The 24430-nt window shown below is 50.9% G+C and overlaps 1 protein-coding gene across 1 annotated transcript in view; it reads right to left on the bottom strand.

Moving 5' to 3' along the window:
- Positions 1-24430, bottom strand: part of ASTN2 (astrotactin 2) — a 316378-nt gene that overhangs the window by 57927 nt on the left and 234021 nt on the right. The window contains exon 19 of the mRNA XM_079324231.1: positions 23459-23607. Coding sequence (XP_079180357.1) covers positions 23459-23607 — 149 coding nt within the window. The remainder of the gene's footprint in view (positions 1-23458; positions 23608-24430) is intronic.

The following is a 24430-nucleotide window of genomic DNA, read 5'->3' as shown; positions in this document are numbered from 1 at the left end:
ACTCCAACACACTTCATGCTCAGGACACGGAACAGTAACCAAATGCCCTCACCCTGTGGCCAGCAGTACTTTGAATTCTGTGAACAAGGAACCTCTGAGCCCACCAAACTCCACCAAGGTCAGATATAACCAGGATGAAACACATCTTCCCCTGAACATCCTCAAAACCAGCAAACAAGCTACTCAGAAAGCCACCAGTGAAGAATATCTGGGAGGCAGGGTATGCCTGCACATCCCAGGTTGCTGAGTCAGGCAGGAGGCAGAGGAGCACTCCAAGGCCACCTCTCAACAGCAGGGATCCTCTATCCCTGGGCAGCACAGGCATGGGGAAGAGGCAGCTGAACATTTCATGGCAAATGCAAAACATTTAGATGTAGATGTGGAATCTTTGCTCAAAGGGTATTGAATGACTCAGCTGTTCCAAGGAGTCCCTCACCCCTGGGGATCCTGGGCACCACTTGTGCTGGGTGCAATTAAGAGCATTGAGTCAAATTCCTGACCACAACCACAGGCACCCATGGGCTGTGGCTATGAGGGAGCCATAGTGACCACAGCAGGATCTCAGAAATGCCTCCTTCAGCCAGGAGCTTCCCTTGACTCCCCATTAGTGTGGGCATCTCCCACAGCCTCACTGTACACACAGGACATCAGCCTCCAGATGGGACATTCCAGAATCTTTCCCCAGAGGGACACTTGGTGAGATAAAACGATGTCACCACTCCTGACTCCCTCTCTGATCCTGCTGCAGGGACAGGGCACAGCTGTGGGGAGGTTTGTCTGCAGGGCACAGCTTGGACATGATTCCAGAGATGCTAGTCTTGCTTGGAAAGCCTGGATGGGCAGGAACACAGGCAGAGCTGCAACTCCACCTCAGCCCTGCCTGCTCCTGCCCACCTGCCTAGGGAGGGAGGGAGGGAGGGAGGGAGGGAGGGAGAGAGGGAGGGAGGGAATGAAGGTGCCACACATCCCTGGGAATGCCAGGACAGGGAAAGGCAAGGCAAGGCAAGACAGGAAAAAGAAAGGCAAGGAATAGCAAGGCAGGACTGAGAAAGGCAAAGCAGGACAGGGAAAGGCAAGGCAGGATAGTGAAAGGTAAAGCAGGACAGGGAAAGGCAAGGCAAGCAAGGCAGCACAGGGAAAGGCAAAGCAAGCAAGGCAGGACAGGGAACAGTAAGGCAAGGCAGGGCAGAGAAAGGCACAACAAGACAGGACAGGAAAAGGCAAGGCAAAGCAGACAGGGAAAGGCAAGGCCGGACAGGGAAAGACAAAGCAGGATAGGGAAAGACAAGGCAGGACAGGGAAAGGCAAGGCAGGACAGGGAAAGGCAGGGCAGGACAGGGAACAGTAAGGCAAGGCAAGGCAAGGCAGGACAGGACAGGGAACAGTAAGGCAAGGCAAGGCAAGGAGCACACGGTGAATGGCAGGGCTGGGGCTGTCTGAGTGCAGAGCGACCCAGACGGGGCCCCCTCGGCTTCCCGGCCAAGGCAGGAGGGAGCAGCCCAGCTGCTCGGGCTTGGCTTCCCCTTGCATGGCAGCTGGGGGGGAGAGCCAAGCACGGGGAGAGACGGGAGCGTGTGCGTGCACGGGGGGCTGCAAACGCCCTGCCCTCCACATTCCCGCAGCTTGGGGGGGGAAAGGAATAAGGAATTAGTAATTAGAAGGTGAAATCAGGACATAAAAGAAGCAGAAAATTGTCTCAAAGGGTGCTTTTTCTTTTTAAAGGTTTCACCAAGATTTTTGCTTTTCCCCAGGGTGTCCTTTGCAAATCAGGCCTCACTGCAAAGGCTATTGGATATGACTCTGACGTCAGCAGGGAAAAGGTCCCCAGACTCTCATTAGAAAGGGGAAGAAAAAAAAAAAAATCTATCCCTTTTTTTCTTTTTTTTTTTTTTTTTTTTTTTTTTTTTCCTGACCAATTTAACCTTTTCAGAACAATAAACAGACTGGTTACAGGATAAAATCAAGCAAGCCAAAGGGTCTGGAGCTTTACTGCCTGCAGACAAGGGAAGGTGGGTGGTGGCAAATGCCAAGGGCTTGAGCTGGCACTGCAGCTGGGCAGCCCTGTGGCTGGTTCAGCACCCAGGGGCCCCTGGGCAGCAGCACTGTGCCCACAAACACAGTGGCTTTTAAGCCTTTGCTAGTCTGGGAACTGAACATTTCACCACCCGAGCCAGTGTGTTGGCATCAGAAAGAGTCCTGTGAGGCTGTGGGATACAGGGACAGCTGCCATGGATGGGAAGAGGAGCAGCCAGTGGTACCCAAAGGCAGGGATGGGTTTTGTTCCTGCCTGACCCTGCTGCTGACACAGCCACAGTGACAAAAAACAGTGAGCAGGGTGAAAAACTGCTCTGCCTTGCCCCAGTGTGCAAGGACAAACTGAATTGCTGTAACTCTGCTGAAGCAGCTCCATGGGTGAAGTCCTGCAGCAGCTCCCCAAATGCCCCTTGCAGACTTCCCACTCATTTTGGAGAATGCTTGCATGTCAGGGTTTGCAAGATCCTTGCACACAGGTTCTGTACAGAAGAAGTGTAGGATTATCAGCAGCTTTTCATTGGAAAAATAAAGCATCAGTGTTCAGAGCCCTTGGTTGCCATTCTGGGGGAGGAGAGAGGTGTGAATGAGGCCCTAAGGGGCTATGCTGAGTCAGGAACTGTCCCAGCCATAGAAATTGTGCCTAAGTCTCTGAGAAATAGGATATTTAAGTTTTAAGATGATGAAAGGTCACATCTAAATGAAACAGCCTTTTCCAAATTACAAAGATGAGGCTTGTCAGTGTGCAGTACATGGAACTGTGCTGATGGAGCCTGGGACACCCAGGGTGGGCAGCAGCCCATGGGAAATATTTGCTCATCCCATGTTATTTTGGGCCCAATTTTCCCAGCCTGGGGTGGGCAGATGCCACTGAGCACATCTGACAGGGCTGTTCATGAGAACTGGGTTGCTGCCCTTCTGCATGAAGTGAAGAAAAAAAACAGCCTGAGGTGGCAGATCCAGCTGATGGAGGGGAAGGACCAAAGGGCTGGGCAGCTTCTCCAGCCTTCCCATTCCATCTGGAGCTATGCTGGACCTCCCTGCTGCCCACCCTCTCTATGGGTTTGTTCTCCTGGGGAATTCTGCATGGTTTCACTGCTATTTCTGAGTGCCCTTGTGCCCTGAGCAGCTCCTTGGCCCTCACTTCATGGAGTGAGGAGATAACTCCCTACCTGGCACAGTGAAACTCTGCTTCAAACCCTGCCCTTCACACCCCAAAGCCACAGCACCCATCCCACACACTCTCAAACCCCACTCAAGGAGTTTTCCTTGTGCACTCTAGGGATGCACAGCTCCTCTCCCTGCTGCCAGTGATGGAAGCACGCTGGGGCTGGACACCAGTTGCCCCAGTCCAGCTGTGCTGGCGAGAGGGAGGACAGGACTCTGGCCAGATCTCCACCCAGCCACGTCCCTGCAGGGTGGGGAGGGAGGAGCTGCAGAAGCTGCTGCTCTGGCTGGCCCCAGGCTTGGCTTGCCTGTGCTGGGGTGGGTGTGCACACAGTGCTCTTCCCTCTCCCTCTCCTTTCCATTTTGCACTTCACTGTCCAGGGCAGTGAATGTGGAGCCCATCAGCCCAGAAAGCTGGGGTTGCTTTCCCACTGCTCCCCTGTCATTCACATTGTCATGTCTGTCCTGTGGCACTGCCACCCACACTCAGGCAGAAGCCTCAGCCCTTCACTGAGGTTTGATGGGCATGTGCTGGGCTGGACAAGCCCAGGATGGGTTGTAGGGACCTTTCTGGTACAGATGATAAACCCTGTGCAACAGGGCTAGAACCTCTACAGGTTGGGTCCAGGATATTTTCTTGGCTGACACTGAATGTACAAGGGGGTGGAGCTCATCAGCAGTGGGTAGGGAAAGCAGTCCTGTTATTTTTGGGATTAGGATTCAATCCCCTCAATTGCCTGCCCTTGGCAGAATCCCTCCTACCTTGGCCATGGCTCAGGACTTTTTCAAACCCTACAGAGCTGAACCTGGTCATAGGAGAGGGGGTAGAAAGCAACTAGGAATTCCCAGCTTCTTTTGCTCACCTGGTCTCAAGCCTTCACCTTTGCAGACATTCATCCCAGCTTCTCTTGAGCTCTGTTCTCTCTGTTCAGTTCTGCACCCTGGCTAAGGCCCCAGCCCAGAAAGGCCAGCCTGACTCCAACATCACCTTGATTTTACCCCAAGGAGGCTCACAGGGGGGATGCCCACCTGCAGCACCAAAAGCAGCTTTGTGCTGTACAGGATAATCCTGGGGGGGGGGTGGTGATAAAAATCTCCTCATCCCCATGGAAATTGAGCCATGTTCCTCACATACCTCCACTAATTCAATTTTACACTGTGTGAATAGACCTGCCAAACCTTTATTTTTCTTTCTTCTTGAGATGTTCAGAGCAGAGGGGTACAGTGGGCAGAGAGGAGGGTGGGGGACACGAGGGAGGGGTGGGCTCTCTCTTGCCTCTCCTGAACCTGATCTCTGCAGTAAATGGTCATGCTTGATCCTCTTCAAGCATGATTCATTAGTCTCCTTTCAAAACATGTGGCTGGGTATGAAGGGGAAGAGAAGTCTGGGTTAAATATCTCATTGCTTGGAAATACCTGGGGCAGGAGGCAGCAGATTTTGGATTTGGGTGAATATAAAGAATAAAAGCCCCTGAATCCACTGCAGTTCTAGTGTTAGAGCTTAGCTTGGTGTGGACCACAGCTTGTCTCACCCTTAGTCTGCACTTCTGAGATGCCCCAGTTGGGAATCCCAGCCCCAGCACACCCCTCTGCTGCCCTCTCCCATGCCAGGACCCCCCCAGCACACCTTGGTCCTGCCCTGCAGGACCTCATCAGCACTTATCCAGGGTCACAGATCAGCATCACATCAAAGAATCACAGAATGGTTTGGGTTGGAAGGGACCTTAAAGCTCCACTCGTTCCCACCCCCTTCTTGGGACAACTTCCACTGTCCCAGGTTCCTCCAAGCCCTGTCCAACCTGGCCTTGGGTACTACCAGGGATGGGCATCCACAACATCCCTGGGTAGCTTGTGCCAGGTCCTTACCACCCTCACAGGGAAGAACTTTTCCAAAGATCTAATCTAGCCACCCTCCTCAGTAAGGACATGTGGCTTTGGCACACACCAGTGTTGTGAGTGCCCACTGTGGCAGGGACCTGGATAAGGGCAATGCTTGGGACAAAAAACATGCTGCAGAAAGTCCTTATGATGTTCTGGATCTCTTTGAGGGCTCCTTGGGTTTGCATCTGAACTAACAGATGTCTTTGCACCTGCAACAGCATCTGCAGCTAAATGGTTCTGCAAAACCCTGATGGGTTGTGTGACACAGCACAGGGTCTGGGTACAAGAAATCCTAAAATGTGCCTTTACACAGAGATGATCTTTTGAAGTCCATTCAGAGAATACACACAGGGAAACTACTGCCTCCACATTCCTTAGTCTGCCAGGAAATTTCCTGGTGGGCAAATACTATACAAGCAAATGCATTTTCACAGGAGACTTGGTCTGGAGCCCTGGGTGTGGTCCAGCACCAGGCTGACACTGGAAAGCAGATGGGAAGTGACCTGTTGAGCCATCAGCCTGGAAATCTCAGCCTCCAACTGCAGCTGGCACTCTGAGCAACCTGGTCTAGTGGAAGGTGTCCCTGCCCATGGCTGGGGCTTGGAAAATGTGATCTCTAAGGTCTCTTCCAGCCCAAACCATTCTGTGATTCCCCACAAGCCCTTCAGATGTGATTTCCTTCACGTAGGGCAGCAAGCACAAGAAGGCAGGTCACTATGGAGAGCCAAGGTCAGGTACTCAGTTTCCAAAGGAAGTCTGATTCTCAACCCTTTCAGAAATGTATCCCAAATGGAACATGAATTGATCAGTTCTGATGGCACCAAATGCAGCTGTTCAATGGAACCTGGAAAAATGTGAAGCAAGAAACACAAATTCCAAGCCTTTGATGAAATTACTAATGGTGGTGTGTGAGCCTCTGGAGTTCCCAGTCATCAGAGATGAAGGGCAGGAAGAGAAGGAAATCTGGATTCTAGTAAGTAAATAGAATAATGGAATGTAAGAGACCTTAGAGATCATCTTGTTCAAACCCCTGCCATGGGCAGGAACACCTTCTACCAGACCAGGTTACTCAGAGCCCCATCCAGCCTGGCCTTGAGCACTTCCTGGAATCTGAAGTCTACAGTTTATTGGATATAAACACATAGAAAATATGGAATTCAGTAATGCTTGCAGGATTAAAAAAAAAAAAAAAATATATATATATATATATATATGTGTGTGTGTGTGTGTATATATACATATATGAAAAAACCTGAAAAGATCCAACAGGCACAAAAAGGCTAAACCTGAGGGTATTTTACATTTTATTATTTTACATATTATGAAGGTTTGATGTATTTCATACTTTCAAACAGTCTACACTAAGTAGTTGTAATATCTACAGCTTCTCATGGCTACTTGAAATGCAAATTAACAACATATTCCAGTCTGATTTAACTTTCACATTCAATAACTCATTTTTTTCCTTCTCTCTGCCCTTTTTTCTAACTTTGCTGTGAGATTATCCACTAGTTTTCTCTTAAACCTTAAATTACTCTCATGCATTCTCTACATTAGTTCCACACTGAAGCTATTTGTTTGAGATTAGTTATACTTACCTAACTGGAGGGGTGCAGGGAGGATTACTGGGAGTTTGCAGAGGGCTCTGGCAGTGGAAAGCACTATCTAAATGCTAAGTGTTATGAAGTGAGATGAGCTATTTACTGACCCCCATTGGTAATATCCCCTCCCTCCAAATTAGACACAGAAATTGAAAGAGCAGAATCCTTTTTTTGGAGAGACAAATAGTGACAGAAGGCCAAGGCAAGATCCACAAATAAATGAAATCCTAAAACATCACTTAAGGTCACAAAAGGGCTGGGTTTATCACTGATATGAATAAGCATGGGAGCCAGAGCAGGGCAGGGAGGCTGCAGGGGGCAGAAGGCAAACCCACACTTTGTGGGACCTTCCCTCCAGCCTTTCCCCATCATCCATGACACAAACCAAGCACCCAAACAACTCCTCTGGCAACAACCTGGCTCTTGAACAGAGAGACACAGCAAGCTCCTGTTCTTTACAAAGAGGAGTTTTACTGATGCAAAGTGACCTTTTCCTGGGCAATGGTATTGATTGTTTCATCCTGCAGGGCCCAAGAGAGGTCAGGGTCTTGTTGGGAGAGGTTTTATATGCATACATATGAGCAGGCAACTCCTGCCTCAGGGAATTGGACACAGTGATCCTTATGGGCCCCTTCCAACCTGAAATACTCTGTGAAATACTGTCACCACCACAGTTCAGACACAGATGGCAAAAAAAAAACCTCACCCAAATCAACCCATGTCTTCAACAAATTTATCACAATGGTATTTATTGAGGTGGGAGGGTTAAGGGGAACATGGCACCTTGAGCTGAATCCCTCCCAGTCACAGCCTGGAGAATCCAGAAAGAGATGGAGGAATGAGGGAGAAGGGCAAAAGGATGGCTTTGTGTACACATGGAAACTGTGGGAGAAAGCTTTGAGAGAACATGATGAGGAGATGGGGACAGTGAGAGGATCCCTGCAGAGGAGCCTGTTGTGGAGGTGAATAATTTGGAAGTGTTGAAAAGAAACTCAGGGATATTAAAGAGGTCAATAACAAAGAAAAGAAGAGATGAACTAACACTGTAGGGGTAAGTGATGGAGCTCTGATCAGCCTGGTGAAGTTGAAGATGTCCCTGCTCACTTCAGGGGAATTGGGCTACATGGCCTGTGAAGGTCCTCTACAACTCAAACTAATCATCCTAATACAGGCTCTGGGGTGGGATTCTTCCCCCAGAAAAGTGCCAGTACAAAGCCCCAAGCTCCCCTGTCCTCAATTCCTGTGCTCTGGGAATGGACAGATGGTGAACAGGCACCAGAGCTGACAGTGAGAGCCTCCATGGGGGGACAGCACTGGGTTATGTGGGCAGCCACAGTGGTCTGATCCTGTGTGAGGAGACAGGCAAAGTGGGCAGAAGTCTCACACCTCCCAAATGAGCCACTGGAGCATGAGGAGGGTGGGGGAATGGTGTTTGGAATTAGCTGCTGACTAACAGAGGACTGTGTTCCAAACCTGGTCCTTTTCCCCCCATAGAACACCTGGCCAAACACAGCTATAACCTTCCCTAACAAACCCCATCTCACTGAGCATTTCCCCAGAATGGAACTCAGCAGGAAAAAAGTCAGCACAGGCACCATGAGTGCATCTTCACAGCTGCAGCTTCCACCCCATGGCTGGACAGGAACAGGAAACCCTCATCCACGTCCAGAAGAAAAGAAAATAGGAGACAGCATCCTCCAGCCCCACACTTCACCCAGCAGGGACCAACACATCTATACTGTCCTTTTCCCCAGCCACAATTATACCATAAATTTGACCTTATGTTTTGTAACAGTCTGGGGTGAAACATGCCACTGTTGACATAGCTGACGTTTGTGAAAGCAGCAAATGAAAACAGGAATCAATAAGCAAAGGCCCAGTGCAGACAGAGCTGGGCTCAGCTGTGGTTGACATCTACAGCCAGCAGTGGCTGTGGTGAGCATGACACAAACTGGGGTGGCCAGTGCTGCTGCCAGGCTGGGCAGGGCTCTGGGGTCCCTGAAGGATGGGTGGGCACCCACCCTGCAGGGATCCATCCCACAGCATCACTGCAAACACTCACAGGCTTTGCCTTGGCTCCGTGGGTCATCACAGTGGTGGGATGTGCTTGCCCAGAAACCCTTCTGGAAAGGTGTGGGGTGAATTTGTTGGGTAATGGCTCACTCCAGCCTTTAATTCCCTCCAGGAGAGGTGAAGTCCTTTTTTCCTGGCCTTCTTGACCTACTCAATAACCTCAGATGGATGTCTCCAGTCACTCAGGCCATAGGAAAGGAGCTGCCCCATCACACACCATGCTTGGTCTCAGCAGGGACCACCAGCCCCTAACAGACCCCTGGCACTGCATGGAGGACTCTTGGGAAGCTCCCTCAATTATCCAGGAATCTAGGCAAGCTCCCTAATTGGGAAAAGGCAATCTCTTGCTGATTGCTCCTAACAGCAGAGAGAAGGGGCATGGCTCCTCATTCTCTCTGCAAGCTTTAGGAGCATGCAAAAAACAGCATTTGCAAGATAATTTGGTGGTCACAGGGGACTAGGTTTTATTCCTCAATCGAAAACTGGCTATTAAACATCATTTAAAGAACAAAATAAAAATAAAACAGCAATTTCTTCTTTTATTCTCTCCCTATCATCATCATTAACCTTCTATCTGCATAATACCCCTTTGCCAAGGATCTTCAATGGAGCAATAAAATTTTAGTACTTAAACCTTATCAGTGCTCTGGAAGGGAGTATTCTCCTCATTTCAGAGAGAGGGAAACCAAGGCACAAAGAACTGAAATGACCTGCTCAAAGTCACACAGAAAATTATTAGTCAAGCCAGGAATAGATTCCCCAAGCCCTGAACCCCGGGAGGCAGCGACCCACAGGTATGCTGCTCTTACAGGCCAATTAGCTTTTATGGAAACGTTTAAGGAAACATTTCCTTTCACAGACTCTGCCTGCTAATTTACTCCTGAGCTTTGTCATCTGTGAGGGAAAGAGTCTCAGTTTTAGGCTGTCATGGAACAGCTCTGGCTTGAGACAAATGTGCTTTCAGCTGGATCTGACAGCACAGAGCACCCCGCTACACGCTGCTCAGAAAGGGCTGGGAGAGGCTTTTCTGTGGGTCCCTGCCTACTAATTAAGGTTGATTGCAGAGAGTTTGTCAAAGCAGAGGGCTCTGCACACATACACAACGCTGGGGCTCTGGGTGCCAAGGCAGAATTTGCTGCTCTGGGCAAGGCTGCTGGGCTTGAGCTGATCCTCCACCCAAACCCTCACTATCTGCAGGGGAAGCCAGGCAAGGGCAGAAGAGAGGAGAGCAGAAAGGATGGGAGTGAGTGACTGGTGCAGGAGAAAAGCAGCCCCTTGCTTGTTTTCCATGGCTCTCCGTGGAGAAACAGTTAATGGGCTGGGAGGTTTCCACCCTTCCAGGACCCAGCCTTTTCCTCCCCTTTCGAGTGCCCCCTGCCTTCCTCCTCCAGCGACTGGGAAGCTGTGACTGCTCTACACCGCTGACACCTCGGCTGCTCTGGAAACCCATGAACTGTTTGAGAAAGGTCAGCTGGCAGCCTCTGCATCCCCTCTCCTGCCTTCCCAGCCCGCATGGCCTTGGGCAGTGCAGGAGCCCCCTCTGTAGGCAAAGCCCCACAGCTACCAGCTAGCTCATTCTGCTCCCTGACACGTTTGTCACCCCCTCTTTGTCCTCCAGACCCCTCTTCATCCACCCCAACCCCAGCCCCAGCACGGGGCCAGAGGGAGAGAGGGGCTGCAGAGCTCGGTGCCAGCTGGGGATCAGGGCTCTGTGGCCAGTCCCATTACACCTGGAGTGAAGCACACATCACAGGACATCACAGGACATCCCACAGGACAGCAGACTGGCCATCACAACAGCTGATATCATGCCAGCTTGCTGTGGCAAAATAAAATAAGCATGTCCCTGTGCAGCACCAGGCTTTGGGGTGTTTCCCAGGTCCAGGCTCCCCAAAGCCATCACCTATCTTTCCCTGGTCTCTTGCCAAACCCAGTTCCTCAGCACTGCACAAGCTCTTTCCCAGACCCTTGGTGCCATGGTGCACTTCTTCCCAGTACAACAGAAGGGTCAGCTGCCTCTGGTTCTTCTCTCTCCTGCACCTCCTCATCTCATCTCAGCTCATCACCCAGGTGAGGTTCCACAGCACTGCCACACCTGCCCCAAAACAGTCCTAAACCCAGCTTTGCTTCAAAACAACCCCATTTGGTCCATAACCTATGCTGCAAAATCCACCCTCCAGAACTCATGAGCACCAGAATGGAAGTAGCAGAGGCAAAAATCCTGCCTGGATATAAACAAGCTATTTTCTTCCCAAATGAGGAGCTTTTGTGGGGGTGGGAGGTTAGCTGCTGAGTCAAGGTCTTCTGGCAGTCATTATCAGCCACTACTCCCACAAAAACTTGACCACAGCCTTTAGAAAAGTGTGAATTTGCCCGTGTTTACTGCTCTGTGTCCCCTGCAGTTACAGATCCTCCTCCTCGGAGATGCTCAGCCTGTGTTCACTGCATCCCTTTCCATACTGCCACACCCTGCACTCAGCCATACACACAGAGTTCCCTGCAGCCTCCTAAGGAATTGCTAACCTACAGAATTGTAGAATCATGGAATGGTGTGTGTTGGACAGGACCTTAAAAACCATCTTGTTCCAACCCTCTGCCATGGCAGGGACCCCTCCCACTGTCCCAGCTGCTCCAGCCCCAGTGCCCAGCCTGGCCTTGGGCACTGCCAGGGATCCAGGGGCAGCCACAGCTGCTCTGGGCACCCTGTGCCAGCCCTGCCCACCTCAGAGGGAAGAATTTCTTCCCAATATTCCTTCTAACCTTGACCTATGCCAGTTTGAAGCCATTCCCCCATGTCCTGTTATTTCCAACCCATGTCCAGCTGTCCAACTCTCTTGCAGCCCCTTTAGGTACAGGAAGATCCCTGGAACTTTCTCTACTCCAGGCTGAACAAGCTGTCTAAGCCTGTTTCCACAGGACAGCAAGAACCTCTCATTTTGGATGGTATCTAGTTGGGAGAAACATCCTCTTACCCACCCCTGGCTCACTCTGAAGCCCAAGACATGTTACTGCTCACACAGACATGCCCCATGATAAATGTGGGGGGCAAAATTAGAAAGGAAGATGATGAAGACCCAAAGCCAATTTGTAGGCACCCTGAGATAACTTGATTTCTCTACTGTTCTGGGAGCACTTCTCTCTGAGACATAACATTAGTCACTTTCATTTGGAGAAATTTCAGTGCATAGCAAAAATATCTCAGGCTCAGTAATGAGGCAAGAAATCGTGCTTACGTAGCTGAGCAAGTAACATCACTCAACTTTCCTGTCCTTGTGGTGGATGAAAAATGATTGGAGAATAAATTAATCCTAATAAATGCAGGATCCTGATCAGGCATACAAAACCAGCAATGTGTCTGCAGGATGAGCAATTGATGAAGTCATTGCTTCAAAGGTGCCTTGATGCAATTAGTCACCTGTAAAACATGCAGCAGAGGAGAAAATCCCACTCCTTTTGTTAAGGAGCTGGAAAATGCTCTGTGTGTCCGAGTGATTTATGGGATACAGTGCAGCAAAATTAGAGTGTGTGGCAATTAGGGTGGTTCTCCTGGAGATGAAAGGCTGTGGGGAGATGAGTGAAGGGATGGACAGGATGCACAAGGGCCAGATGGAGGCACAATGCCAACACCACATTTCTGTGCTGTTGGATTTTAACAGGGATTGTTTCCCCCTCTCACAAATCGTTGGGGGGGAATCATGCTGCACATGTAAAATTGGTGCCACTGAGGATGAACCAAGTCATTAATCATCAGCGTGAGTATCTGTAATTAGAGCTGCTGGGAGTCACAGGAGCAAGAGTCAAAGGCTCTAACAGGATTATGGATAGATCTGGATTGTTTTATGACTGATATTTATTAGCAGATAAAAGGAACCTATCATGTGCTTGAGGATGAGCACAGGGAAGAAGGTATTTCCCATCCTAGCCCTGCTGCCCAGCTTCTGCACCCACTGCAGTGTGTGCCCACCACTGACCATTCAGAGAAGGAAAACTGACAAATTTCACCAACTCCACTGTTCAGGTTGGGAAACTGAGGCAGTCAGCAGTAATGGCCAAAAATCACATGTGGACTCTAAATCCAGAAGAGCCAGTGAAGAGCAAGGGCTCTAAATTCTTGCACAGTTAACAGTTACTGTGCTGGCTGCTCTCAAGCCCCAGAAGTTCCCACTTTTGGCTGCAGATTATTTTCAGATCCCAGGTCTGTGGGGAGCCCCAGGGCAGAGCACCCTCCCTGCAGCACTCAGGGTGCAGGATGAGCCCAGGGCTGGGAGTCAAGGGCAGCTGGCTGACCCAGAGGGGGCTGGTCCTCGTGCAGTGTTCTCAGGACATTCCAGCTGTTTGCAGCTGGAGGACAGAGCAGATGCTGAGCAGCTGACCCTCACACAGCTGGAGTGCCTGTGCAGCCACCCACCCCTGGCACCATCCCAGCAAACTAGTGGCTTTCCAATGTCCCCCCATCACAGATCACCTCTCTGGCTCACACACTGCTCTCTCCAGGTCCCAGGGAACCCTGACATGCCTTGCCAGCCCTGGAACAGGAGGGAGCAGGGAGGCTGGGAGCTGGAGCCAGGCAGAACCAGCACCAAAAGTCCTCCTGGATTCCCTAGGAAGTAGCAAAGCTACTCTTGAGGTCTGAAGGCTGCAGCACCCAATTTCAAGCATCTACTGCTGCTCCTCTGGGCTCATCTGTAAGAACTGCAGAAGATCTGGGAGATATCAAAGAAAGTCCCTTAACTTCAAAAAGCAGACAGTGGTCTCATGCCTTTATCCCCAGAGGGGAGGGTGCTGAGATGAGGGTGTGCTTACAGACCCCATCCCCATCCTGGGGTATCCAACAGAGGGAGATCCATCAGCTACAAGGCTGTGGGAAGACCCACAATCAAGTCAGGATGCTGAGGGGGAACAGTCCCTGCAGCCAGTGCACTCTGTCCCTGAGGGCCTGGCACACCCACAGCAGGAGATGGGGTGGCCATGTCCCTTTCATGAAAGCTCAGCACCAGGGTGGGGCAGACACCATGGTTTCTCTGGTGCCTGGGGGTAGCTATCACTCCTGCTCTCTGTGTCCCAGCAGGATGGACACAGCCCCCTGTGTTTGACACTCTCCATCTGCCATGGCAACTCCAAGGCTTTCTACAGGAACTGTCAACTGAGGTCTGAAAAAATCTGCAGCCAAAAGTGTGAATTTCTGGGGCTTGAGAGCAGCCAGCACAGTAACTGTTAATTGTACATGAATTGTGAGCCCTTGCTCTTCACTGGCTCTTCAGCATTTAGAGTCCACACATGATTTTGTCCTCAATTTCCTAATCTGAACAATGGAGTTGGTGAGATTTATTGCACAGGTGACAGAACAGGATAAAGGAAAGCCAGGCATTATCTGTGACACTGTACAAGCTCTCCTCTCACAGCACAGCCTGCACTGCCCTCCTGAGTGTGCCACAAAGGGGGTGGTGGGGAATGTGTCCCCAGCCACACCTCAACATTCCCTGACTCCACCTTCCCCCCAGGCAGGTGTTCAGGAAGGGATCCTCACCCAGCTGCCCTGGGCCCATGGGTATCTCTGGAGCTGAAATCCAGCTCTTCCCAGTGTGGGAACCATCATACTGGGAAGGTGCTAGGGCAGCCCAGCCAAGGATGGCAGAATGGTTGTAGGAGCCTGGCTGCTCTGTGGGAAGAGCCAGTGCCATGCTCCAAGCTCCAGTGAGGTTTTTCCTATCCCAGCCTCACCCTGTTTCATCAGGGTGAGTCATCAGACCACCATGGAAAACCTCAGGATCTTGCTTCTGCAGTCGTGATCAGAAACATCCTTTATTAAATTAATGACCATCCTCTATCTGTCATCTCACTGTTAATAAAAAGAAAAGAGGGCTGGAAGGAGTGTTGCAGACTAGTGCCTGGAGCCAGGCTTGTTTGAGCAGAGTTTGTGTCCAGCAACTTTGCAGATCTGATCCCAAACAGGAGAAGAGAGCAGGAACAGGAGAGGGTTTTACCCACAGAACCAACAGCTCTGCAGCAGAAATATTCACTTCTCACTTCCCAGGTGGGTCTCACTTCTCCAGGACACCTCAGGATGCACTTCATTGCAGGGTTCCTCACCAGTACAGTCCTAAAACACTGACTTGGCCACAGAGACTAGCTCATCTCACTGGCTCTGACTAGGTCAGCATGACACCCTCCCTCAAATACATCTCTCACATGGCACAGAGGGACACATGCACTTCAGTGCTCACTAAATGATCCCTCTGGGGTGCATCAGCCCCTTCCCCACTTCTGGCACTACATGGGGAAGAAAGGAGGAAGATCTTTACTTGCCCAAACAGCACTTCAGAATACAAAGGTTTTTCTATCCCAATGATCCTGGGGACATGAAAGCCATTAAAAAAAATCAAAAAACCCTCTCTCCTGTGAATGAGCCCCAGCAGCAGCAGCAGGTCAGCACCATCCACCCCTACCTTCTCCAGAGGAGAGGTCATGGTCCTGTCCTCTGGAAGAGCAGGATTACAGGGGTGGAAAGAGTTCACAGAGTCACTCCCAGCAAAGCCCAAGTCAACCTGATGCTGAGATAAGGCTGTTCCTTGACCTCACCATGCAGGCCCCATCAGTGAGAACCCAGCAGGGGAATGCTGCAGAGTATCCACCCTATCCCCCATAACCCAAACTAGCCAGAGCAGTATTTCCTATTATGTCTCCATAACCTAATCTGACCCCCTCTAGGGTCTCCAGATTAATATCTGGGAAACCTCACAAGTCCAATCACCCAATTACTGGGAGGAAAGGCTTATCCTATCCAAACAGCATGAAATGTAACCTAGACCCAGCTGCCTCCTCACTTCTAAGAGCCAGACCTGAATCCCTGGCAAGCTGAACAAACTGGGAAGGGGTCATGGGGGAGATGGGGAGGGTCTCTCTTGTATCATATGAAACCTGCAGGAGGAGCAGATATTTTAATTGGTAAATCCCCTGACTCAGGTTTAATCCCTCTCCATTTTTGCTGAACTTCCCTCACACTGGAGCAACATGGGGAATAGATGACAGGCCCCACCTTGAGACACTGCCCAACAAGGAGGCCCCATCATTTTGGTGAGCAGAGAGCAATGGTTCTCAGGGCACACAGTGCACCCAGCCCAGCCTGGGAGAGGCAGAGGGGAAGGGCTGGTGCCACCATGTGCCACTGAACAGGGATGTGCCTGGGGAATGGTGAGGGTTAGGGCAGAGCTGATGCTGGCACAGAGGAGGCACCAGACACAGTCACAGCCCAGGACAACTGCAACATCCCCAGAGCACCTTCTGTGCTGGGGTTGAGAGGTTTCAAACAGGACAGACTGTCCCAAAGCAGTCTTGTGCCTCTTTGGGGCTCCTTTCTATCTTTATTTCCTTCCAAAGAAGTGTGGAGGGACCCTGGCTAACATTTTGGATTGTGTGTTTCAGCCACCTGACAACCCTGAATGCTTGGGAAACCTCAACTGCAGCCAGAGGACTGGAAAGCAGATTCCCCATCTCATTCAGGATACCATCCCAGGCTTTGGCTAGAATGACAGCAATATGCAAAATCTCCAGGAAGATCCTACCCTGGCAGAGGATCTCAGTCTGGGCATCATTCAGAGCCCATCCAAAGGAAGACCCAGATTTTTACTCAGTGAGAATGCCCAAGTTTCCTCCCAGAGCAGGTTGTGTTGCATCCACAGATGCCCCAGAGCCTGTATTTTCCACACAGCTTAGGGCTGCATTGCCAAGCACCAGCTTTGCAAACACAGACTGAGCTTCCCTCCAAATTCCAGCCACAATTTATTGATTAAAAAAGCCTGTCTAGTCAATAAAGGCTCCTATGAAAAAGTTCCACTGCTGTGCACTCACATGCCGTGATCCATCTGGCTGTGTTAGCAGCCTTGGCTTTTGATGCTTTCTGACAAGATGGATTTGTGGCCTTGACTTTTCCAGATCAGGAGAAACTTAATCCTAGAGGATAAAATTACAGACTAGTAAAAAAACTCCACGACTGGCCTCATTAACTGCCATGTAAGAAGTTCAGGGGCTTCTTAGCTACAAGGCAGCATCTACAGCTGTCCTTGAGGGAGAGGCAGCTCTGAGCAGACAGCACAAAGCCCTTGGCAAACACAGTGCTCCTGAAATGCATGACACACTGGTGGCACCAGCCAGGCTGCTCCATCCTCTGCAGACAGCAGGAAAAGGGCAGACAGTCCCAGGTCTCCACCTATAAAGTGATTTGGGAGAAAGCAAAGATAATGCCCAGTTCTGGCCAAAAGGTATCTGGGCAGATAAAAATAAAAAACCCTGGAACAACCATATGGAAATGTGAATTAATGAAATTTTTCAGCAACTGACTCAACCCTAATTGAGAGTTGAGAACCCTCCACCTCCCTTCTGCTTTCCAGGATACAAAAATGACACTGGTAGGTGGAAATAACTACAGCTGTCCCAGGGAGAGAGAAATCAGAGCTTCACAGGGAGGGCAATGGCCAAAATTAAGCACTTGCTTGGTGCTATTACACAACACATCCCAGGAAGCAGCTTCCAAAAACCTGACCTTCACTTCAAAGGCTTCTTTTTGAATCATCTTTCCTTCTGCTAACAAGTGAAGTGGATTCAGCACTCAAGAAGGGCACTCTGGGTGTTGAAAACATCTTAACCCATGTGTTAGCTGCAGAAGAGGCAGGGCCAATGTTCACACATTACCCAGCTCCTGGCTGGAGCCCAAGCTCCTACAGCTTCCTAAGGGCAGTGTCCACTCCTCCTGCTGCTCTCTGTGCTGGCCAGTTTGTCAGTCAGCACTCTGAAAGGTGATTTTAAGGCTTATAATGGGAGTGTGGTTGCATGAAGATTGCACTGACTCCTTTATGACAGGAACAGTATTTGCCTCTCCTTCTCTCTTCTCTCTTCTCTTCTCTTCTCTTCTCTTCTCTTCTCTTCTCTTCTCTCTCTTCTCTTCTCTTCTCTGCTCTTCTCTTCTCTTCTCTTCTCTTCTCTTCTCTTCTCTTCTCTTCTCTTCTCTTCTCTTCTCTCTTCTCCTTCTCTTCTCTTCTCTCTCTCCTCTCCTCTCCTCTCCTCTCCTCTCCTCTCCTCTCCTCTCCTCTCCTCTCCTCTCCTCTCCTCTCCTCTCCTCTCCTCTCCTCCTCACTCTCCTAGCCTCTCCTCTCCTCTCCTCTCCTCTCCTCTCCTCTCCTCCTCTCCCTCCTCTCCTCCTCCTCTCCTCTCCTCTCCTCTCCTCTCCTCTCCTCTCCATCTCCTTCCTCTCCTCTCCTCTCCTCTCCCTCCTCGCCTCTCCTCTCCTCTCCTCTCCTCTCCTCTCCTCTCCTCTCCTCTCCTCTCCTCTCCTCTCCTCTCCTCTCCTCTCCTCTCCTCTCCTCTCCTCTCCTCTCCTCTCCTCTCCTCTCCTCTCCTCTCCTCTCCTCTCCTCTCCTCTCCTCTCCTCTCCTCTCCTCTCCTCTCCTCTCCTCTCCTCTCCTCTCCTCTCCTCTCCCACCCCAGTTTTTCACAGGGCAGCAGCAGCACAGCTTGCACACAACAGGGTGTCTGAAGGAGCTGGTTGCCATAGCTATTTCCATACATCCCCAGCCATCCAGACATATCACAACTGTGAAGTTATAAATAAGACACTCCCAAGCCTCAATTCAGAGCACAACTTGTGAGTGTACAAAACACTCAGCCTTCTGAGTTGACCTCTTTTGCTTTCTTTTATAGAAATGATGCTGTGCACAGGCTCCCGTGCAGAGCAGCTCTGCTCCAGAGCAGTCTGTAATGCTGGCATGGTGATGTGCACAGGTTTTATAGAGCCCACTCTCCACTGCTGCCCATCTTCCTGCCCTGCCTGTTGTCCAGACTCACTCCCAAGTTACCTGCTGGTTCTGCCCCACACCACAGCCCTGTGTATGGAGGGTCCCAGTGCAGCAGAAGGCTCTGAGCTAGCTGCCAGACTCTGCATTCTCCTGCTCTGAGCTCTCCAACAGGCTCACTCAGCAGGCTGTGCTCCTGTTCTCTCTTTGAGGATTACAAGCTGTTCTGGATGAGGGCTACTTCTTATTAACATGGTCAAAAAGATTCCAGAGCAGCCAGCATCCCTTGATATCAGAGTTAAAGCCTGGCAGTCTCTGCTGAGATCTCACCTGTCCTGGTTGGACATGGCATCCCAATCTGAGTGCTGTACAGAAGCAGGTGAGCTGTTCACTGTTTGTTGAACACTTTGTTCAGCCAATACCCCACATTGTCCCCAGCTACCCCATTCAGCTGTCAGTGCACACAGAGCTGTGAAGTACCACAGCAAAGGTGCAAAACCACAGTGTGAGAGCCAACACAGAGCAGGACAGAGGATGAAGGGTTGGGAGAGGGGGGAGCCTCCTAATCCTTCTGTGATTTGCCATCAGCAGCACAGAGCCAGCAGTGCATTGGGACAACACCTCATTCACACTCACTGCCACCCTCAACCACAGGGACAGCAAGTGATGCTTTGTTTCTCTGCATCCCCCCAGTTCTACCCACTTTGCTACTGAAGCACAGGCAGGAAGAGGTGGGTTCATGCTCAAGGACACAGCTCTTGCAGGTGCTGTGCTCAGGTCTAGCACTGCTCACCCCAGTGGCAAAAGGCTGGGAGGAGCAGACTGGCTCAGTGGTCAGCCTGAGGGTTCCTGATGGAGCAGTGACCACAGGACAGGGCACAAGCTGGGGGATGCAGGACCTGCACCTGTCTCTGCCCCCACAGGTGAGTATTGCCCCATGCTCAGGCTCTCATACTGAGATTATTCACAGCTCTTGTGACCTCAGGGAAGGAATTCTATCTTTGTCTTGTTTTGTCCCCTCCATTTGCAGATTAAGAGAGAGTCCACTCCTACATCAGAGTGTGCAAGGTCTGACTTAGATGGACAGCAAAGTCCTTTGAGATTTCTTCAAACCACCCCCTCCCCAGCCTCCTCACTGTGCCTGGTGCAAGCACACGGCAGCTCCCCCAAGCCCCAAAAAATGAGTGTTCAGAGACCCAGCAGCAACAGAGAAGTGGGCACAAGGGGAAGAAAACTGCACCAGGGAGAGAATTTTGAGAAAGGGACTGAGAACATCACAGCCACAACACAGACACCACCCCAGGAGCAACACAGTCCAACCCACGAACCCCAATCCATCACACAGCCAAGCCCAGCCCTTCCTCCTCCCCTAGCCATCCCCTAAAATGTTCTAAAAACACATTCAAAGTGCTTTTTTTACTTCTAAACCTTGCTTACACAAACTCACAGCAGCCTGCCCAAATGCAGGTGGGTCTGACCTCCCAGGTGGGCCCCAGAGAAGGTCCAGGTGGTGTTAAACCAAACATAGGTCTGCCTGCTCCCTCCTGAGCATTTCACCCTTCAGCTTTCAGGCAAGGGCTCCCAGCTTAGCTCCCCAGCTCCCAATCCTAAAACCAGGGCAAGGATCCTTCTGTCTCCCAGCACAGGTTAGAAGATGCTGCACTCCCCATGCAGGGCTGGCTCAGGCAGGGGGGGCTCAGCTGGTCCAGGGGACCTCCTAAGCCAAAGCCACAGCAATGGAGGTGGTGACAGCCCAGGTGCCATGTGTGGCAGATGCAGGGACACAGCCCTGCTTAGAGAATGGAGACATGAAAAGCACTTTGCACCACAGCCATGTTATCCCCCTCATCCCTCCCCCTCATCCCCTTTGGAGCTTCTTAACTTCACAAACCTTCCTCCAGAGGAGTGTTGGAGTGACAGAAAACATTTTCCAAGCCTAATATCAGTTCCAGATGTTCACAGCCATTTCAGTTTGTACCTCACCCTGTAAAACACATTTCTCCCTCTCCCTCTCTCAAGTGCAGCCTGCTTGGTCCATGACATAATGTGCTGGCGGGCTGGGCCATGCACACACACACACACACACACACACACACACCCTCTCAGAGCCCATGTTCAAACAAAGAGCATCACTCAACTACAAAGCCCTCGCACACATGGAGTTATGACTAATTTCCACAAGTTTTAATAAACAGTTTGGGATGTAATTGCTCCCTGTCCTCTGGGCTGGCTCCCCATGTGTTGCTGCTGAAAGCGTGGCTCGTTTCACACACCAGCTCACCTCCTCTCTGCCTCACATGGGCCAAGGGCTGTGTTTTTCTAAGCACCACTAACAAGCCTCTTAAAAAAACCTCATTCAGCCCAGGGCAACCCAGCCATGCAGGCTCCTGGCTCCCTTGGCCCTGTGCTGCAGCAGCCCTGTCTCACTGGAACCCTGCAGGGAGCAGGGGACCCACGTTAGACCAGCCTCAAAACTCCTCCTGACTCTGCTCTACAAATGTTTTCTGGCTCGAGGGAATGGTTACATCTTCCACTTGCAGAACAAGGCAGAGGACAAGGAGAGACTGGAGGGTTTTGAGGGCTAGGAGGAAGGCAGAAGGCAGGTGAGGCTGGAACCAGGTACCACCTAGTTTGCCACAGGAATGAAGAACAGGTTGGCAGAGTTCTAACCCCTGTCAGTCCTAGGAATCCCAATAAGAAAGGGCTACAATTGGCAATGGAGCAAACAAAACCACTGCCCAAGTACAAATAACTCATTGAAACTCAAGAGTTGCAAGGGATGAGTGGCAGCATCCTCAAGAGCCCTACAACCTTGCCAGATCCTCCCAGCCCAGAGCTGGCCTGCTCTTCAAATACCTGTGATGTGCCTCTCAGCAATGGGAACAACCTGTTCCTCCCTGCCAGCAGCTGGGAGACTGATGGGGAAGAGAAATCTGCCCATATCCATCAAAAGCCATCCAAATTTCATATCCCACACTCCCCTTCCAAAGATTCCCCCTCTGAGGCTGAGTTATTGTTTTTGTGGATGCTGCTCAGATGGGAGAAGCTGGGGTGCAGTGGGGTGGGTGGGTTATGGTGGTCAGGAGATATCCAGGGCAGGATTTTGGCTGTAGAAAGCTGTTGCAGTCAGCACCTCTGCAAACCTACACAAGGTAATTGCAGGAATCAAGTCATCTGGCATTAGGGGTCTGTAGGGTAAGAAAGGAATGAAGGCAGGAATGTTGTTTGGTTATAAACAGCACAGGGAAAAAAAAAATAAAGAAAAAAAAAAAAGAGAGATTTAGGATTGGGTTTTCTCTTTAATTGTTAATAGGGTCATTCTGTCCCAAACAGTCCCCCAGAGCAGGCAGAGGGGAGGGAAGCTCCCCACAATGAATTCAACTGCCTGTCAAACACATGGCAGTCATAAAAGGAAAATAATAATAATAATAATAATCTGTATTTCCTACTCTGGCTGCCAGGCAAAGATCCAGCCACTTCAGAGGAGAAACCCCATGTTTCCCTGGTCTGGCCTCACCTGACTGATGTGTGAGCAATCTGGAATCCCCATCCAAAACAATGCCCCTCCTTTGGTGGCTTGTTTTCCTTCTCCATTACTGCAAGGTGCCCCTCCAAGATAAAGAACAAACCTTCTTCCATGCTGTGAACCCAGAGACATAACCCAGGGTCCATGGCCACACTGGGCAGCTTTGGGAGGGGATGCTGGCAAGATGTAGGAGAAAGGTCCCGTGGGATGGGACAGGTGTATGATCCAGGGACCTCCTGCAGATCTCGTTTGTGGAGACCTCTGCTTCTTCTGTCAGGGATCTCCACAAACAGCTGGACCCCCCAGCAGTGGGGATCTGCTCTCTCAGCAGAGACAGGCCAGCTCTTGCAGCACACAGTTTTTGGATATGGTGGATCTATACTGCAGAAGCAGAATAAATGGGCTTGAGGTGAACAGAGAAGGTGGAAACTTCCCTGTGGCTGTGAGGTCTAAGTGATCTTCCTGAGCCTGTCCTCCCAACAGGGAAACACAGCTGAGCACCTTGCCAGGGTGCGCTGGGAGCCCATGCAAGTCTGCATGTGGACTGTGAGGCTCTGCACTCCAGCACCAGCCCTGTCCCAGGTAAATCTCTGCTTTGGTCAACAGCCAGCTGCCCCTGACAACTCTTGTGAGCTTCTTCAAAAAACTACATCCAAAATCCTCAAGCAAAAAGCAGTAGGTTCTGCCTGGCTTTCCCTGAAGCATTGCCATCAGTCAGGGTCTCAAGTCCTATTTTCGGAAATCAGTCATTGATTCACCCAAATTAAGTCCCATCCTTCACAGCCCTCTGCCTTGTCCAGCAGCTCCTGGAGCATGGATTGAGCTGCTGACAAAGCCTTTTTAAGGTGTAGAACACTCAGTACAAGCCTGAGAACTAATCTCCAACTCAGGGAAGTTTCAGGTTCTCCTGGAGAAATGTTGTGCTCTTTGAATGATCTCCCTAAATACTGCAGATTTTGCGTCCCTTTGTGTGCAAGACAACTGAAAATGTCCTTTCAAAGGTGGGTCACTTGTCACTCACTGAAACAAGCCATTAAAGCCCTTGTGCTGTTGAGGGATGACTTTCCCCCTACAACCACCATCCTCTGGCATTTCAGACTGATCAGATCAACACTCACTCCAGAAAGTCCAACTCACAGCTCTCCTGTCCAAAAAAGGACCAATAATTTCCTTCTTCCTCACTGTGTTTTGGTAATTCCCCTTCCCCTCAAATAGCCATGTCTGCAGAAGATTCCAGAAACCTCTCCTAAATGGAGTGGGTTTGATACCTCATGCAACACCTTGGCTGTGTGTACCATTCTCCACCAAAGCAGCTGCTCCCAGCCAGGTAGGGCACAAGAAACACCACCAGGAGCCCTGTGCACCACGAGGAGGTTGCCTTCCTTCACACCCACCTGTGTAAAGGTCTGTGTCTGTGTACTCATCCACCTTCTTGTGCTGCAGGACGTAGTCTGACACCTTGGTGCCGATGGCAGGCTGCACATCCAGCCACTCCAGGGACACCACGGTGCTGGAGGGCTCCACGCTGGGGGACAGCCGCAGCCTGGGCAGAGACAGCGAGAAAGCAAGAATCAGCTCCTTTTCTGGGCAGGAACCCACTTCTCCAAGCAGCAGGGCCCCTAGAAAGGCCCACATTCACACATGTGGGTGTGCCCACAAAGCCCCAAGGACAGAGGTCACAGGAGAAGAACAGGCTCCTGAGCATCAGAGAACTTCCAGCTGAAGTTCACTTGAGTCCAGCCCAACGTATTGGCAGCCTCCCCCTGGAGAAGACAAGCTCATGCAACCCCAAATATCTCATCTAAAGGGAGAGATATAATTGTCTCTTCACTGTCTGGGAGAGCTGCTGAACTTCAGCAAGGTAAGCAAGGACCAACACCCCAGGAGCAAAACAGGAATGGATCCAGGTTCTTGAAAGCCAGCAGGGCTGAGTCCACAGGAGGGGAGGGTCAGGTCTGCATCGCCAGCAAGCAAAGGTGAGGGAGGGAGAGAGGGGGAGAGGCAGCGTGAATTCACCCAGCTGCAAACCTCAGAGGGGTGTGGGGAGAGCCAGAGCGGGGCAGCTGTGCAGGAGCTCCTGCCCAGAGCACAACAACGTGGGCTGGGATGAAGGCAGAGGAGCTCTGTGCTCCTGGCTGTGCTCATGCAGAGGCGTCCACTCCCTCTGCTCCGGGGTAGATGACAACACCAAGCACAGGGCCACGGAGAGTCTGGCTCCAAACACACAGCATGTTTGCTGGACTGGGGATGGGAAATGAATCCCCTCTGAGGATATTGGCTCACTGAGAAGGTGTTCTGCTCCTTGTGGCTCGCTGGAGCCAGTCTTCCTGCTTTCTCAGCTAATTCCCCATCAGTTTGCTCCTGAT

Source organism: Erithacus rubecula (assembly GCF_903797595.1).
Source record: "Erithacus rubecula genome assembly, chromosome: 21".
Classification (NCBI taxonomy): domain Eukaryota; kingdom Metazoa; phylum Chordata; class Aves; order Passeriformes; family Muscicapidae; genus Erithacus; species Erithacus rubecula.
Note: the sequence above shows the minus strand (reverse complement) of the source record. Positions and strands in the feature narration are given on the sequence as shown.